This window comes from Balaenoptera borealis, assembly GCF_965194805.1.
Source record: "Balaenoptera borealis genome assembly, chromosome: 12".
Lineage (NCBI taxonomy): Eukaryota > Metazoa > Chordata > Mammalia > Artiodactyla > Balaenopteridae > Balaenoptera > Balaenoptera borealis.
In genome coordinates, this window is record NC_138869.1 from 82,843,911 (window position 1) to 82,861,873 (window position 17,963).

General features: G+C 46.5%; 1 protein-coding gene across 12 annotated transcripts in view; it reads left to right on the forward strand.

The window, feature by feature from the left end:
* TFAP2B (transcription factor AP-2 beta) overlaps nt 1-17,963 on the forward strand; it is a 216,463-nt gene that overhangs the window by 19,509 nt on the left and 178,991 nt on the right. For 4 of the 12 annotated variants that reach the window (XM_082346266.1, XM_082346267.1, XM_082346259.1 and 1 more), the window contains 4 exons: nt 1,032-1,150; nt 3,285-3,426; nt 6,284-6,543; nt 7,611-10,825. In XM_082346266.1, the coding sequence (XP_082202392.1) occupies nt 1,032-1,150; nt 3,285-3,426; nt 6,284-6,543; nt 7,611-7,672 (583 nt within the window). In that variant the 3' untranslated portion in view covers nt 7,673-10,825. Of the gene's footprint in view, nt 1-1,031; nt 1,151-3,284; nt 3,427-6,283; nt 14,830-17,963 lie in introns of those variants that run through there. The other 8 variants (XM_082346268.1, XM_082346260.1, XM_082346264.1 and 5 more) reach the window with 5 other exon arrangements.

Below are 17,963 nucleotides of genomic sequence, written 5' to 3' on the forward strand. Positions count from 1 at the left end.
GGAAACTGGGGAAGGAGGTGGCTTTTATCTTAAGATTCAAAGCCTCCCCAAAAGTCCCTGCTAACGCCTGAACCCTTTGGTTAGTGTCCCTGATATGAAGGTGACATTGCATGAGATGAATTTTTCAAGTTAGCCTATCTTGGGGGTTGAAAGTCCCTTTCTTTCCTAAAAGTGGCTGGGTGAACAGTACAGCAAGAGAGGTCAGAGTAACTGTTTTTTTTCTTGTAGTTTTGCTCAGACCTTAGCACATAAAAGGAGGATCGTTGGGAAGCCCTAAGGGTGTGACCCACAGACTTTTCTCACTTTGAGTCCTTTTGCTCTGGTCTACTTTGTAGTTCAGTTTTCAACTGAGTCCTTTGAGCCCCACAATGTGGAAGTTGCTTTCAGTCACCCCTGGGCATTGATGGTGGGTGTATGAAACTTACTATGAGATTAAGTGAGATAATCAATATGAAGTGCTTATCACATAACTAAACTCCCTCTAATGCTAGCTTTAGTGTTATTATGATTACCATCGTCATTAGTTTCATGTTTCAGTCTTCCTTCCCCTTTTAACCCAATTCCATTTTATAGCAACTCTTGACCTCTTCCTCTCGAAGCCCATCTGTTTCAGACCAAGCCTTCTCCTTTCTGAACCACAGTTCTTTCCCTTTTTTTGGCAAGGTTGTACTTGCCTGGCTTCTGCTCACCTCACTGGCTCCATGACAAGGAAAGAGCTGGGCTTGTGAATGTGCAACTTCTACCTTCTCTGGACCCACAACCTACACCCTAATTATTCCCATCTGGTATCTTTTTTTTTTTCTCACCAGATAAAAAAAGTAAACGACTCAATTTTTTTTTTAATGCTCTGTATTGCAGAAATTAAGCAAACCTCAGCAAACTATCAGCAAATAACCAAAAGGAAGAAAAAAAAATGTGCTAACCTCAAGTTAAAACCTCTTCAAGCTCCACTGGGCTTTAGCTTGCTAAGTCTAAACTTTGTTTCAGGAACACTCTGAGGTTAATCAGAATGTTAATTCTTGCAATTTCAGAGCCAAATCGAAAAATGGGGGGAGATCTTTGCGAGAAAGGCTAGAAAAAATCGGTTTGAATTTACCCGCGGGCAGGCGCAAGGCAGCAAATGTCACGTTACTCACCTCCCTGGTGGAAGGTAAGCAAGACGTTTGGCCATTTCACGAAGTGGTGGAGCTTAACTGTCGGCTGAAGGCTGACATTTTACATGTTTTATGATTAACTGGAAATCATTGCAATTGTTGTGCCCTTTTGAGTTGGATGTCAAGCGATTGCTTGAGAGAAGTTCAAAGGTCCTTTTACTTAGAGGGAGCGGCAATTGTCCAGAGGCCAAGGGACAATGCAAGGGTCCCTGAGCTCTGGAGAGTGCTCAGGTCTAGTCTCCAAGCCAGTGCAGGGGTCGTCTCTGCCGCCAGGTGCAGAACATGGTGCCTGAAACACCCTCTGTATGAACTCCTGCAAGAGTAACTCTGTAAGAAGCAATGCATTCTATACCCCTTCTCCTTCCCAGATTTTACCTCTGAATCGTCAGTAGTAGAAAACACATTGTCGATTTATGAAACTACTGTTGCATTCATGACCTCTAATGGTTATTGTAAAACTCGTGTCACTCCCAGGGCCCCTATCTCCTGCTGCTTACCTGGGACTTATTGTTATTGAAATATAGCTTTATAAGGCCAGTGACCTAGGAAAAATATGGGGTGGGGAGTGAGGAAACATGGAGGGGAGTCGTGTATGATCTTCACTTGTGAATTTAAAGGCCCATACTTATAACAAGCACACTCTAATTTGCTCATCATTTTGGGATTGCGGATGATATTTATGGTATGTAATAAACAGGATCTTCTCCACAGTCTAGAACAAGAGGATCTGCATTTGAATCTGTGGGATGTGGAAGGGATAGGAAATAGAGCCAGATGGACCTAATGGAGGAAGTTGTAGAATTTTCTCTAGAGTCTAACATGTAGGTCTTGGTTTTTTCTTCTATTTTTATGGATGTGATATTATGACACTGCTGTGGGGAGTTAGTTTTTAGAGGAGGGGATCTTCGAATATTTAGGCAGCAACCATAAAGTCATCACATTTACAGGCATTGCACTTTGCTATCTTTAAGGCAAAGTTGCCTGGCCCAAACTTACCCCCAGGGACAGCGGTCACTAAATTTCTAGACCACACTTATTAGTGGTTGACTCTTAGCCTGGGGGTTTTACTTTTTGCCCTTTAAGGTATTGCTAATATCACAATCTTCATTTGGAAAAGCAGTCAAAGTAATTTCAGCCCAAGACAGGGATTTAGGTGGAAAAGGAAGGAAACTGGAAAACGCACTGAAATGCCAATATTCATTTGGCAGTTTTCAGTGTTACGAGTTGTTGTAAGCACTGTACCTGAAGTCTTTGGTTACTATGCTAATGATGATTAAAAGTAAGTCATGCTCCTTAAAAATAACGTAGCTATGGGATAATTCAACATATCTCTTTTTCATGTCGGGATCTTCCCTTGAACCCCGAAGGCTGTGCTTTAAAGGGCAATCATGCTTGATTCGAAAGGGGTTTCCACATAAGTTAAGGAATCTTTCAGCTGTCCGGGTTTTCTATAGCTGCTGTGTCACCTTTGTGCAGTAGAAAGTCCTTAAGTAAGAGAATGATGGCAGGAACCTCTGAAGAGGAGAAACCTGAAACCTAACTGGCAGGAAACTGACAAGGAGAATAAATATTTCATTCCTGGTTAGAAACGGATCCATATACGATTTACATATTCTTTAATATATGTGGACATAGACACACAGGGATCTATATTTGTATATATTAGTTATTATAGGAAGATACAAAAGATAGGAAGACTTTTAAATTTTATTTAAAGCAGGTGTAACAGATGCTTTGAAAAAGAAAGGGGGAATCTGGCTTGACTATGCAGCTCACTGTCTATCTAGGTGCAATTGTAAGGTAGCTCCTGAATGTCTGCCCACCTTTCCCTTAAGACAAAGCATGGGGTGTGGGGGACCTGAAGTTATTCAGGGGATGTCTAGCTAGGACTTGGCTGGAAGGATGATCAGGGAGAGGCTGGAAAGAGCGGCAGGAACAAAGTTTGTTCCATCAACGTTAATTACGGTCTGAGAACCATGTTTAGTTTGGGCATCTGTCTCATCTTTGCTATTAACCCTTAACAGTTGGCCTCTTTTGTAAATAATAACAGAATTGACCAGGGAACGCCTCCTGCCCTTGGGATGCTCAGGGACTGGGTGCTGATTATTTCCTCTGCGGTTGTGTTTTCAGGAGAGGCTGTTCACTTAGCTCGGGATTTTGGGTACATTTGCGAAACGGAGTTTCCCGCCAAAGCTGTTTCTGAGTATTTGAACCGGCAGCACACGGACCCCAGTGACCTGCACTCCCGGAAGAATATGCTGCTGGCCACCAAGTGAGTGTCCTGGACTCGTGGTCCTCATCCCAGACTCCCAACCTGCGGAGCCGCCTCGCTTGGGAGGAGGCGGTGGGAGCGGCAGCGCAGACTTCCTCCGTGGGGCAGGGAAGCAGCTCAGTGGTGGAAAGCCCGTGGATCGCTGGCTAGGGAACCCTCCCAGCTCCGCCCCCCTCCGCACCCCACCCCTCAGCGTTGATTGTGGGCTTCGTATTTGTGTGTTTTCTCTATTTCCTAGTTTCTGAGAGGGATGGCTTTATTAATCCGAATCCAGCCTTTTTACAATTCACATCCCCAACCCTGGGGATGGCAGGCAGACCTTTTCCGGTTGGGTCCCTGTTCCAGTTCTCTCCTGCATCCCTGGATGCATATTTCTCCGTGGGGTCCACATCTCCCTGTCCTATCCACACAGCCACGCGTACTCGCTCAGGGTGTCTATATGTCACCCACGTGCACCCATCTCTACCCGCAGCTCTAATTACTCTCTTTCCAACGTTGCTGTTTGGCATCTTCCGCAGACGTAAAATTTACTACAACTCCAGAGGGGAAAATAGTAAATCTCTGGCTAAATTTAGGTCTAGAGCTCATTTGAACTTTTACAGTGGGTTTTCTATTTATTTGATTTACTCCTGTCTTTGGCTTCGATGTCATATTGCTGGTGTTTTATGGCCGGCTCAGGCCTGAAGTGGGCGGTGCTGCGTGCGCCCGCACGTTTCTCTCGCAGGCGCGGCCCAAACAGCGGCGCTCATTTATTTAGTGCTGGAGGACGCGGTTTGTTCCGTTGACAGCGTAATTTAAAGAAATATATGGAAGGCTGAAAAATCATTTGCTCAAATTTGTCCAGATGTTTTTGAGACGTGATTGGAATTTGATTGCCCCTTTCCTCAGGGTCAAAAAATATTAATGTCCCAGAACTTTAATTGCTTACAGACCCTAGTTTGGGCTTTGAAGATTTAAATGTGACTCTAAGCATTTGTTCTCCTCAGTTCAGCATTTCCTTTTTTGGCACTTTGGTAATGAGTACAAACTTCAGGAAAGCCTTTAACCATCTCTTCCAACGATCAAAACCTGGCACCCACCGTCTTTTTAGAAGGCTTTCCTCTGATGTACCAACTAGCAATATAATAGATCTTTATCAGTAAATTGCCCTCCTACCCCTTGCCCTGGTGGCTAGTGGCAGGGGAACTGTTGGTGCTTTATAAAAGAGTAAAGGTACTTTGGGGAAAAAATAAAACTAAAGTGGATAAATTAGATGACAGGATTCCACAAACAACTCTGTGGTTTCCCTAAGGAGTGCTTGTGGCTTCTCTTAGGCCAGCACTTCTTAACCTGGGGGGGGAGTATCAGAATCAGCTGGGAGCATTTTCAAGATAATTATTTGTGGACCTAGCCCCAGGCTCCCTGAGTGGGAATCAGTGAGGGTGGAGGCCTGGATGTGTGTATTTGAACCCCACAGATGATCCTGAGGTATCTCTGACTTAAGAACTGCCCTATTTAGGTCAGAACTGTTACCCGTTTCTTCCTGGTTGGAAGGATGTATGTATGCATTTCGAACAGCGAAACGAGTAGCGAGAGGATGCCTGGTAGTGTCCTCTACCCATCAGCCTTAAAACCAAACACCTTTTCTGGCTGCTGCAGGTTGGGGAGGAGGTATTCTCCGTCTAATTTGGCCATTTCTCCTCCTGGGAGTAATCCCCTGGGAAAAGGTGCCCCAAGGTCACTGACATGGGCCTCCAGGTATCTGCCCTATTCACCTGTTGGCCAGGCCAGGTGTCACCAAGTGTCAGACTATCCCAGGGAGGCCTGTGATTGGCGTTCTGTAGTTTTTCTTTTCTCACCACCCTGGTGAGAAGTCTGCCAGCCTGTGAAAGGCTATGACCTTTGGGATGCCATACCTCTGACCACAAGGTGAACCAAGCCATTGGACCTTCAGGGCTAAAATCCTTTTGTCCACCTCCTATATTAAACATTTCTCAAATAAGTTTAGTCCATAGTTAGGCACGCAGGATTTCTAAGGCTGGGAGATTCCTCTAAATTGTCAGTGCCTTGAAATAAAAACCTTCAACAATAGAAATCTACCCTCCCTGGAGTCTTAACCATCTACCTTTAGGTTTTATTTAAACAGTGTGGGAATCCTTTTATATGGACAACAATATTGTTGTACAAAGATCTTCGGTAGCCTATACTTTAAAAGAAAGGGAAAAAGGGGGGTGGTGGTGGTGGTGGGAATACTTCCCTTCTCAAATACTGCAGGTAAACAGCTTTTTGCTTTGAATGGAATCAGCATTCTCTCCTGGAATAAACAGTTGCTTGCCCTGGGCCATGCAAGGCTCCAGCAATCTGCTTCTGTGCCAGGGACAGGCTTGTGGCCCAGGGCCCTAACTCTTTCCCGGCTTTTTGAGTCTGATCACCAAGAGGTTGGAGAGGCAGGGGAGAGGAGGGGGAAAGGGCTTTTAGAGGAACTGTCAGGTAAGAGCTAAAAATTACTGAAGATTGCAAATCAAACGCTAAAGCCTAGCACATTTCCCAAAGCGGGGTTTATGCAGTCCTGGAATGAAGGGGGAAAGACGGGCAGGGGGCGGAAAAAAAGGCCAGGCTTTGGGATGGAAGGGGTGCCTAAAGTCCCCACCCCCGCTTTCCTTCCAGTCCCAGCTGCTCTAGAAGGGAGAACGCTGGGAAAGGAAACAGAGCGGAATCGCCCACATTAGCCTCGCTCTCCGGCTCTCCGGTGACCGGGCGCCTCTGGGCTCGTGTGAGCGTCTCCTTTCGAATGTCAATGACAACGACACTCAGGGTGTTTTTTGTTGTTGTTGTTTTGCTTTCTTATTGTTGTTGTTCCTCTCCCGCCCCTTTGCAGGCAACTTTGTAAAGAATTTACGGATCTGTTGGCTCAGGACCGGACGCCGATCGGAAACAGCCGGCCCAGCCCCATCCTGGAGCCGGGGATCCAGAGCTGCCTCACGCACTTCAGCCTCATCACGCACGGCTTCGGCGCCCCGGCCATTTGCGCCGCGCTCACGGCCCTGCAGAACTATCTCACCGAGGCGCTCAAAGGCATGGACAAGATGTTCTTGAACAACACCACCACTAACAGGCACACGTCTGGGGAAGGCCCAGGTAGTAAAACTGGCGACAAGGAGGAGAAACACAGGAAATGAAAAATTTAAAAAAAAAAAAGGAAAAATGTTTTAAATACAAAAGGAAAACAAAAAAAAAATTTAATTTTAGCTTTAAAAATATTGGATTGGCTTTGGAAGAATTATATTAGGTAGAATACACATACAATCAAAGTTTAAAAAAAAAAACAAAGCTAAATAACTTAAAAAAAACAAAAAAAAACTTGAGGCGTACCACGGAGCAACAGTATCGGTTCTCAGTGTCTATTTCAAGATACACTTGGAGACAACCGTCCGGATTTTCCACTTCGGTTCTTTCGAGCTTAGTAATATTGATAATAAAAAGAAAACCATGATTTTTTTTTTCCCTTTGGAAAATAAACATAAGACTAAACGTGAGAAAACTCTAACTTATTGGAAGAAAATCGGAGAAACCTTGTCGGTGTCAGTGCTTTGAGAGCTGGTTGACTGAGACGCACGAACTTTTTAAATTTTTAATATATTTTTAGGAAACTCTCTGGCAGTCCCCGCCCTTCCACCTCACCTCGCCCCTCTCCCAGCCACCCTTTTTCTACGTTGCCCTCCCTCCCTCCGGCTGTCACGGGAATCTTCCGAGATGAAAAGGCGTGTGGTTAAGCCCTCTGGTGCACTGTTGCGGTCCCCTCGGTGACCCCGCCCCCGCCCCGCCCTGTGTCCTTAACTCAAGGGGGCCCAACTCCCGGGCCCTTTGCTTAATTAGGGAGGGCGAGGGCGGGCGGGGCGGGAGGCCCTCGGGGACGCAGGCGGTGGCTGCAGCTCTCGGGCCGGCTGGCCGAGGAGAGGCTCCCGCGGCCGAGGAAAATCCGGACCAATAAGTTGATTCAGACTCATCAGTTCTTTTCCGAAACGTTACTAGTTCCCAGCCTTGCCAGCATCTGCCTACAGAGCATCTTGCATTTGTTACCATATTTGTGTCATCTACCAATTTTAAGAACAATAGTAAAACCCAAACACAATATGAATACGTTGATTAGTATGTAATTCCTTCGGAGGGGTATGTACCATTTCATTCTCTTCTGTTTTCCAAAGCTTTGCCCGCATGGTTTATGAGCTTCTTCAAAGAGGACTTGGGCTTCCTACACAATCTATAAGGTACAGAGAAAAAAAAAAATTCCGATCCCTTTTTAATCAAAGCCTGTGTGTCAGAATTCTGCAGGTGCACTTCTTTAAAGAAGCTCAAAGGGAATAATTTAGAAAGTGGCCAATAAGAGATTGAAGCAGCTTTGAGTCTAGTTGCTAACAGATACCTCAACACAGAATTCCGGGGAAGTGGGGAGCTGCTAAATGAATTTTAGGGGAGAGGAGTAAGTGTTCTTGGAGCCCAATATTTTAACATTATTGCCTTGCCTTTAAAACGGATTCCATTTCCTTGGGTTCTTTGGCGATTGTGGGGAAAGCAGCAGCTTTGCTAGTGGTCGAGTGGTCGTGGGGAGGGGGCTAGTGCAAGCTCCCGTGTTTCAGCAACAATTGCTTTCTTACAAGATGCTTTATGAATGAGGCGTTTTTTCCCCCTCCCAGACGTGCACTTGTTTTGGGCAATAATGGTAAAATAATGCAAAGTGAAAGGAGATGTATTTCAGCTTTGAATGTTACTGTCTGGATACACTGGGACTATTCCCAGTGGATAAAGTTTCATACATTTAATATCTCTCACTTCTGGCAGCCCTGCTCCTTTCTTGGGCTTCACCTGAGCATTATCTTGAAATAAGATCTGAAACCCATTGTTCTCACCGTCCCCAAAGCAGTGGGAAATCCCCAGGGGCGAAGGAGTGGATGACCTAGGTCTCTAAATAGAGTGTGCATGAACGCATCTCTTTAAACAAACTAGGCATTAGGACCTTTGCAGCATCCCTTGAAGATAAAGATCCAGAGGTTTGTTCTGCAGGATTTACAGTTAGGACCCACGGGGACTCTCAGGTCTGCCGCCCCATGGGCCTTGGCCTGGGGAGGAGGGAGGTTAGAGGGTCGGATTTAGGAACCTGCTGAGTTTTGCACTGACATTTTTATGGGGGGGGGGAGTTAGGGAGCTGGTTTCAGGCCACCAGGAAGGCCCAAGCAATGGCTGATGTCAGACCCCAGCCCATCCACGGCAGCTTCTTTGGGGGCCTCTGGGTGTGCAGGGCTCAGCCATAGATGAGTTGATAGGAGTGCAAAGGCCGGGAACTAGACCTCAGGGAGCGTGTAGACACTCCATCTCTTCCCAGCTCAGAAGCCTGCGCCTTTGTCCGAGGGCCTGGCCGCTTGCATTAGACGTATTCTGATTGCCAAAGGCCGGGAGAAACCGCACTGAAAACCATCGTCTCCTTTCCTTGCAGGGCAACGCGCCCCACGCGTGTGACGTGCGAGAGACGCGATGGACGCGCCTTGCTCTTACTGTGCAGGTCCCGAGAGCGTGGGGGCCACTCGCGCCCAGTCGTGTTGAGGACATAGAATCAGCCGCTGGAGGGGCCGCGGGCCGCGCGGGCCCTTCCCGCTCTCGGTCTCACCCTAAGGGCTAAGGCGACCGAGAAAGCCCGGTGCTCCAGTAGGTAATGGGGCGGCGCCCCGCGGGCTGCAGGCGGGAGGGGTCTCAGCGCTGCCCGAGCCCCTTGCTGCCAGCGGCAGCCCCGGGCGCCTGCTTCCCGAGGGCGAGTGGCCTAGAAATGTCCAAGGGATCGGAAGCTTCCCCCGCCTTTGCCGGTACGCAATCTCTCCACCCTCAGGCTCCCAAAGGCGGGTGATGGGGTAGGAATTGTCTTACTGGGCTACGCAGGCTCCTTCGTCGCGTTCCTCCTCCGTGCGTTCCCTTGGCGCCAGGGCTGAGCAGAGCGCTTAGCACCTCTCCCCCGCACCCCGCCTCCACGCAACGTGGAGAGAACCCACTGCCCCCTCTCCCTCCCTCACTTCTCCTTTCCTGTACGACCCCCGCCCCCTTGCTTTCGTTAGCCAGGCCTGCTACGTTTATCTGATAATTGAGTTATTAGAAGATTTGGTTTCCTTGGGCCCATAAATCAATAAACAGTGGGATTAACTCAAGAGTTTGCCTTTTAAGTCAAGGGAAACGTTTAAAGCAAGCCCCTTTGAGTCTTGTTTTCAAACTAAACAGGTGAGTTGCAGCTCTCCCCCACCCCCACCCCCACCCCCCTCACTCTTAAGACACTGTATCCAAGCCGCGTGCCCCCTCCTAAGTGCCCGGTCCCAAACCAAAAGAGCTAAAGGTAGAAAGCAAGAGTCAGGACGTGGCAACGTTGCCCTCACACTTTCCACTTTGCAAGTTCCTTTGGAGGTTCTAAAGGTCTCCTGACCATTCTGTGTCCAGTCCTGCCTCCTCTTACACATATTGTGGCTCTCCTGGAAGCAAAGGAGAGAGAAAAAAAGGGCTGTTCTGGGCGAGGATTCTCCCCTAGTTAGCTTGCTTTTTTTTTTTTTTTTCCTTCTCTCTGGCACCACATCCTTAGCTTTCTCCACCCCTACATAAAGAACTGAAGAACCTTTCAAAGACCTGGCTGTTTTATTTTCTTTGGCCAAGGAAACCACTTTCTCTCAAGCAACTATTTTATATCCTATGAAAACTTCGGTCGAATGGAAAACCTGAAATACCCCGAACTTATCTACACACTGTTCCTCCGGTACAAAGCCTTACTTAAAAGGGCAACTCGTTCCTACTTAGAGTGTTTATAGGGAGTTTGTCCTCACATCTGATATCCTGTATGCGTAATACATTCTGTGGAAAGGAAATAACCTTAAACCATCTGATGTTGCCTCAAGAGCCCAAACAGTGTTTCCCCTCCTGTGCCGATGTATGTTAAATGATCAGGTTAAAAAAAAAAAAAACAAAATTCGTTTTGTTTTCTTTTAAAAAGTAGAATGAACACTATTCTTCTTGAAATGCCAAAATCGACTCCTCTGTTGAGTTGGTCTCTAATTCACTAACATTGTTTTTGACACACAATCGAGAAATATCAATCTATTGACTCTTCTCGAGAAGAGCTCTGGAGGGTATCCATGTTAAGTTTGTATATATTTATTTATGCTTAATTTAATGGGAATGTGTAAATATGGCGAGCAGGTAGTTTGGGATTATTTATCTGTGAATCTATACCTCTGTGAATGGGTGGTTAAAAAACAAACAAACCGCTTGACCCTAGGTAGAATCCTATCTGAATTTTTCTGTTCTTTATAGACAAGCTGTTATGGTAATGGGTAGAAATTGGTTTATTGTCCAGTGTTGACCTGATTTACATAAATAAAAAGATTGTTGTGTTTTTGTTGTGTTTTCATCTTCAGTTTCTTGAGTATAGATATTGTTTAATTCTACAGACAGAAAGAAATTATAGCCAAGAATTTTTCTTTTTGTCCCCCCCCAATCATTGAAACACAGGCAGTGTTTTCCTTACAATAAATACAATAAATTTTGCTTCCCAGAAAAATGGACACTTTTGTTTTCACTAAAAGGTGTTTCTGATTTTTTAAAATTCCAAATTGACACTCTTCTCTCCTAGTTCTAACTGGATTTGCAATAAAAGCTCATGTTAACTGCATCTCTTGGTTTATATTGCCCTTTAAAAAAATGAGGTTGTCAAATTACTTACTTCCCAGGTTATTAAAAGACTCCGTGTCCCAGGAATGAAGGGCCTCTGGGTCCAAGTCAAAGATGATGCTCCCTTCATGTTGCTAGTGGGATGGCATTCTGCCATGATGTCTTTGACGGAGATGGTGCAGGAGAGAAGCCCACAGGGCCAGGTATGGGCTCCTGCACCCCCATACCTTGGGATCTGGGGGAGTTAACTGGCTCATTTCAGGAGTGAACCCAACCCTGACCTCACCAGCACTGCAAGGCCTTCCGTAAACGAATGAGGAAAAGCTCCCTTGACCAGAGGAGGAAAGAGGCTGTCTTACGAGGTTTCCTACCTTAGGCTCAGAGGATGCCCAGGGAAGCCAGAGCTTTTCTCATTTGGGTTAATGGGCTGCAGCCCAGCCCTAATGGGCTGCAGTGATCAAACATCTTCTCAATCTGTATTTCATCCCAAGGCTTGGGTGTCTTCCCTGAGGCTAGGAAAGTAAATCCGTCCAAGCTGTTAAACGGTTTGCACGAGTCACTGTTTCTCTTTGGACCTCAAAGTCTTTATCTGTAAAATGTGGGCCTCCTAAGGTCCTTTCAAATATTGTCTAGTTTAATTATAAAAAGCAGGAACAGAATCATGTATATACATTTAAGGATAACTGGCAAAGTTAAATCTCGATAACCCTGGCTTAGGAGAGTGCTTAGCATATAGTTGGCACTCAGGTAATTAATAATATGCCTCCCATATCAATTTTTTGTTTTTCAGGTGACTCATTCCCAGTTGGACTTCCCTATAGGGAAAGACAGAAAGGACAATGGAATCTGCTTTATGTGAGATTTTCCACTTCTTGGCTTCCCTATTAATTAAAAAGGGGGGGGTATCATGGCTAGAATTATAAATGAGTGAATCAAAAAGGGAAGGGAAGTAGAAGGAAGAAAAAAACACAAGGGAAGTGTGATTAAGAAGGCATGCAATCCATTTATCTAGAAAGAAAATAGGTATATGCCTTTGTCTCTGGCTCAAATGTTTTACATTGAGTTTCCTTTTCATTTGCTTTTTGGAGAGTGAGGGGTTGGTTACCACTAGGATTATACAAAGGATTATACAAAGGTATACAAATTTATACAAATTTCCATATCCTATGGCAAGTTTTCCTACTGAAGGGTTAACACCAGCTCTGGAGAAACAGACCTTCCATCTATTATTCCATAGGTAAATTCCACACCACCTCCTCTTTCCACCACTATTTGACAAGGATCTGAGACAGTCACCTTTACTACCCCAAACCCAAGGTCCTGAGGGGCCTGAATGTGGGGAAAGAACTTGAGGAGAGGGAAGGAAAGATAGGAAGCCAGAGAGAGCCTTGCCTAACAAAATGGCCCTGGGCTGCTAGTTAGAGCTTCTCGCCGGCCCTTTTGTTACTGTCTTAACCAGGCTGCAGAAGGAGTAAGGAAAGAACGGCAGCTGGAACCGCTAGGCCGTGGACCCTGACCACAGGCCCAATGCGGGGACGCTGGGTGACCTTGGAGGAGGTGACCTGCAGGCAGCCAGCCCAGGTGCGCGGCTTCCAGTGGCCAAGAAGCCCGCCTGCTCGCCCGCCCGCATTAGCGGCTTATGGGCCCTGATTAAGAATAATGCTAGGAGGAAGAAGAGCCGATTATTTTTTTATGAGGCCACATTCTTTCTCTTCATTTGCAAAAACAGTCCCATGGGGTCCTTTCCCAGGGACGCCGGGCAGCCAGAGCTTAGAGCCACCAGAGATATACTGGCCCGATGGGACGTGTGTCTTCTTGGGGGCGCTCATGACTCCCGACGCAGGCTGCCTTCCATGCGTGGACTTCGAAGTCGGTTGTCTGTCATGTCGAAGCCTCAGAAATTAAACGTGCAGCTCACAAGTCCATTAATTTTAGCTTCCCATTAATCTATTTATAAGCGAGCCAGCAATGGCTCTATAAATACAGTCCTATAAAGTTGAACTCCTTCCCATAAATCTTCTGAGTTGTTTATTTACATGTATTCCCTCGCCCTCTAACAAGCTTCGTTTCAACTTGGGGAAGACCCGAGCCGACCCGACCCGCCACGGGGTGGGCTCACCCCTCCGTAGCTTCCCCGCAGGAATCGTGGGCGCCTTGGAAAGGAGGAACTGAGCGGGGGCAGAACACGGAGGGCGAAAACTCAATTTTCCTTCTTGACTTTGTTTCCTTGTGTCTATCCCAAACTCATGCTCTCCGTTATTTCCCATCACAAGCTCCACATTGATTTATACCGTCATAAGCAGCATTCTTACGACTATAACTTCTCTCATAGCTTGGGGTGAGCTCCTTTTTCACTTCCCTGGCAGCCACTACTTTTAAATAAGGCCTCATAAATAATCCCAGCGCTTCCTGAGGGCGAGGTCAGTCAAACGTCTACCCGGGTCCACTTTCTTGGCACGGGTCCCTACCCCAGGTCACAGGTTGGAGCACTCCCACCGCCTTTTCTCACGTTTCCAGGACGCAGCCGCGGACAGCAACGCGGAGACTAGGCACCAGCGCTGAGCCATTCACACCCCCGGCCCAGTCTGCGTGCGTACGTATCGCGCGTGAGCCGCCCCTGCCCGCGCGGAGCGCACGCACGCAGCGCCCCTGCCCGCGACTAGGCACGCTCTCCGGGTGGCTGGGTCGAGCGTCAACGAGCGCGCACGCGCAGACGCCTACGCACGCGCACGCACGCACGCGCCGCGGCGCCCCGGGGCGTAACTTCGGGCCCAGCGACTACCCAGGGCGCGGTCCGCGCGTCAGGCCTTTCGCTGCGCGCCCTTGAGGTCAAGTTTGCAAACCGGTGCCGCGTGGGCAACCTTTTTCTTTTTCTTTTTTTTTCAAACTGTTTATGCTGAGATTGAGGGAGAGTTTTTGTCACACAAGTTCAACACGTTCTACGCTGCCGCTGGTCTCAAACTAGCAAGGTCAAGCGGCGATTTTTGGCCCACTTGTTCGGAACCTATTTGTTCCTGCCCACTCTGCTGCTTTTCTCTTTTTCTCTTCTCTCGGACGGGCTGCAGCCTTCTGGAGCTGACTCAGGCGAGAGGCGTCCAGACTCAAATAGGGGTCACACATGCTGCCGGGAGAGGCCTCAGCATAAAAATGCTCTTTAAAATTTTTAAAAAGCAGCCTAATAGCCAATGGACTTAGCAAAGCGTGACCTGCCCACGCCGCTCGGAGGGCAGCCCTGGCAGTCATCTGTGTCTGGACCACCAGTTAACATCCGGGACGTACCTGTTCGCGGACGTATTAGCACACGTTTCAAGGATGTGGCTGTCAGATGTCATTAGCCCACGCGTTTTACCGGGAGGAGGGCACGTCCAGGGCGTGTTTGCGTAGAATATGCTGGGGAGGTCAGAATCTGACCTCTGGAACAGTCAAATGTTCCTTCTTGTACAGACATTTATCAAATGACTGGAGAAAAGAAGCTGGCACATGAGCACTGGGGTACAGAGGCGTGGAAGGGACCCTTGCAAGTCCTTGGGGAAACTCGGACCCAGATCGGACACTAAGTAAGCTGAGGTGGAGGATCGGATCAAGTCAACCCAATGAGTTCTAGCGCTCCCTGCGTGAACCATCAGGTCCTGAACGCTAGAACCTGGCGTCCGGATGCGCAAGTGGAGGCCGGGCTGCTTGGAAACACCTGATGACCTGGAAGGGCCGGTGGCTGTTCAAGTGGGCAAAGTGAGTGCGACCATCATCCGAGTTTCCAAGGAAACAGGATTTTAGATAGCTTCTACACAGCAGTGGGTTTTACTGGGAAACTGTCCACCCTTGTCGGTTTGGGAAGGGGCGGGGAGGGGTTGTACAAAATGGCTGGGAAAATGGCAGTTAATGCAGAGAAAACAAGTGTCAAACCAAACCAAATCTTAGTGCTCCATTAACCAACAACCCCCGCCGCCCCCGCCCCCCAAAAAAGGTGCTAGTGCTAACTTTGAGATCAAAGTATCAATCTTGGACCAGGTTGAATCTTGTGTATATGTTATCCTCATTGATAAATGATTCTACCAGAAACAAGGTATGAGACCTTTTTGGGGGGTTGTAGTTAGGGCTTTATCTCTCTCTCTCTGTCTCTCTCTGTCTCTCTCTCTCTCTCACACACACACACACACACACACACACACACACACGCACACACAAAATATGGGAATTCCCTAATAGCAGGACTACAAAAACATCCACAACAAAACATTTACCAGTGTGAATTTTCTTTTCCAAGGGAGTCCCATGTGTTAAGGAACCCAGGAAAGGTTTTTTTGTTGTTTGTTTGTTTTTTGTTTTCTAGGTTTTAGGGCTCTTGCATTCAAGAGAATTCTTTTGGCCAGAGATTCCTAAAGATAGGAAACTACCAAGATTTGAGGCAGAAGCACAGTTGACTCGTTTTATGGGTTGTTTCACGCACTTTCCCTTTTGCTGTTTTTAAGAAGGGGTTAGAGTTAGGGTTAGGGAAGGGGTGGGTACGGCACAGGCCTGAGCCCTACCAACAAAATGGGCCCACTGAATGATTTCATTCACTTTTATGTGCAATATAAATATTCTTTTCTTCTTCAAAGATAAGGGCCATTCTAGACAATGGGGTCAAATAGTCCAAAGAAGGATCAAGCTGATCTGGGTCCCTGTGACCTTTACCCTTCCTTTAATTCTCAATAGTGAACATCTGTGTTTGGTGGCTAGTGTCTGAAAGTAATAAAGACAATTAGAGCATTTTATTTGTTCTTGGGGGAGGGGTTTGGATGCTGGTGTGGAGAGGTAAAAACTTTGTTTATGATACTGCTCTGCAGTATGAAACTAGGGGAGTAGCAGCCGTAGGCCTTGCTGCTTTGTAGGCCCTGAGGAGTTGAGTGTGGTAATCGTGTACACTGAAGCTCTAGGTAATTCATATTGCGCTTTTCTCGATGAGGCTGTGGGCAGTTTTTTCTTACAGTCCTATCATTTGTCACCTCTGCACCAGAAGAAGAAGATAATGTCCACCTCTCCCCGGCACTGTTCTGAGTTTACTTCCAGCTGTGAGGACAGTTAATGAGGTTCCTGAATACATCCTCACTTTCCCCCTACTTTTGTGAAAGCCCTTCTCTCTCTTGCACCTAAGAACAAACTAAAACCAAACCAAACCCAAACAACTTGACAAAACACAAACACCCACCACATGTTAATTTATTGAAAAGTATTTCAGCTTCCACTGTGTAAAACTTCAAAGTCCACCCATCTTGAGGCCATTTGAAAGGGGCTCAAGTTCTGAAAGAATAAGATATTCCGGAGATAACCAATTAGAGAAATTCATTTCCAAAACAAATATCGAGTGAAATAACACGTTTTTCTCAGTATGTGGCGTCCCTGTGGCACTCTGCTGTGGGTTTTTGATGATTCAAAGCTTGTTTCCCGTAAAGAACATGTATCTGATCTTGAATGAGCGAACCTATTACTAATACATGCATAAACTTACATAACAATTTAAGACTCTTGCGTGAAGTTAAAGTTGAAAAGTGACGAACTACACACACATGCACGTACACGCACAGATATAGAATCTCAGTTGCAGTGAAACATTTTTCCTAATGGAGGTTTTTGGAAAAGTCCTATTTTTAATATTCTAAAATTTGTACAAGGGGGTATGTCTAAGAATCAGAGGATGAAGCCTTAACATGAGGGTGTTGTTTTCCTGTCAGCTAGACACTGGATGGCTTCTCCGCATGTCCTCACTCGAACGAGTACACGGGAACATGCGTCTGCAGTGCAGTCGTTCTACGTTTAATCTCATATGTGCACAGGCACACACAGAAGACTGTTTTCATTCATCATTCCTCCTTGATGTTAAACATGTGTTGGGAATTTTAGAACTCAGACTTCTCCAGATCATATTTGTGACTTTGTTCTCACACATGCAGTTTAGAAACCTACAAGGTGATAACTAGGTTATTCTTCCTCTCTCTCTCTTTTTTTTTTTTTTTTGCTGTTAATAACTCTGTCCTTCTTCCTTTCCTCTCCCCCACTGGTTCCCCCCTCCCCAGCATTCTGTCAAGCAATAGGCTGTAAAATAGTTATCCAGACCAGCAGCCAGGCAAGTGCCTTTTGAGAGCAATTTCTGCCCCAAGCGTTTAGCCCAGGGCAAAGCAAGCGTGCTCTCTAACTGATCAACCTGGATATTTCATTATTCATTAATTTACTGTTTAACCAAATCCCACTCATTATCAGAGGCAACGCTTGGCAGAGCCCAGCGAACAGTAGCAGTTGGTGTCAGGCGTGGAGAATTGGCCCATTTGATCCTGGGCTGTTTTATTATTCAACACCACTGACTGGGAAAAAGGTCCATGAATAATAAAGAGCCAAAGCGTGTTTGAACTGAGAAGCATGACACAGCCTTACAAAACAGCAGTTAGAAAATTAAAGGCAAGGTGGCCCAGACTTTGCATTTTTTATCTTGGCTGTGGGCACAGACATTTATATCCCTACATTGTTTTCAATGATTTTTTTTAAGTCCTGAAGACAGAGGCATTTGTTTCAGTCAGTCTCACCCTTTCAGAACAGACCATTGAAGAACTCAGGAGCAAACTCACACGGTAAGAAACAAACATGCCTCCAGATGGGAGCTTGAAAACATAATTTCTAACCTCATAATCAGTTAGGTCCTTTGTGGCCCTTCTCAGCTTTGGGGAAGATGTGGGTGATTTTAATTCTCCTTTGGACCTGCCGTCATTCATACCCTGGGTTGGTTTAATAAGATAATTCATGATGCTGATCAAATGCACGTTAAGTTCCCTTTCTGTCCAATTGGTTCCTTGAGAAGTCTTTGGCTTTATAAGTACCTGGCCACAAAAATA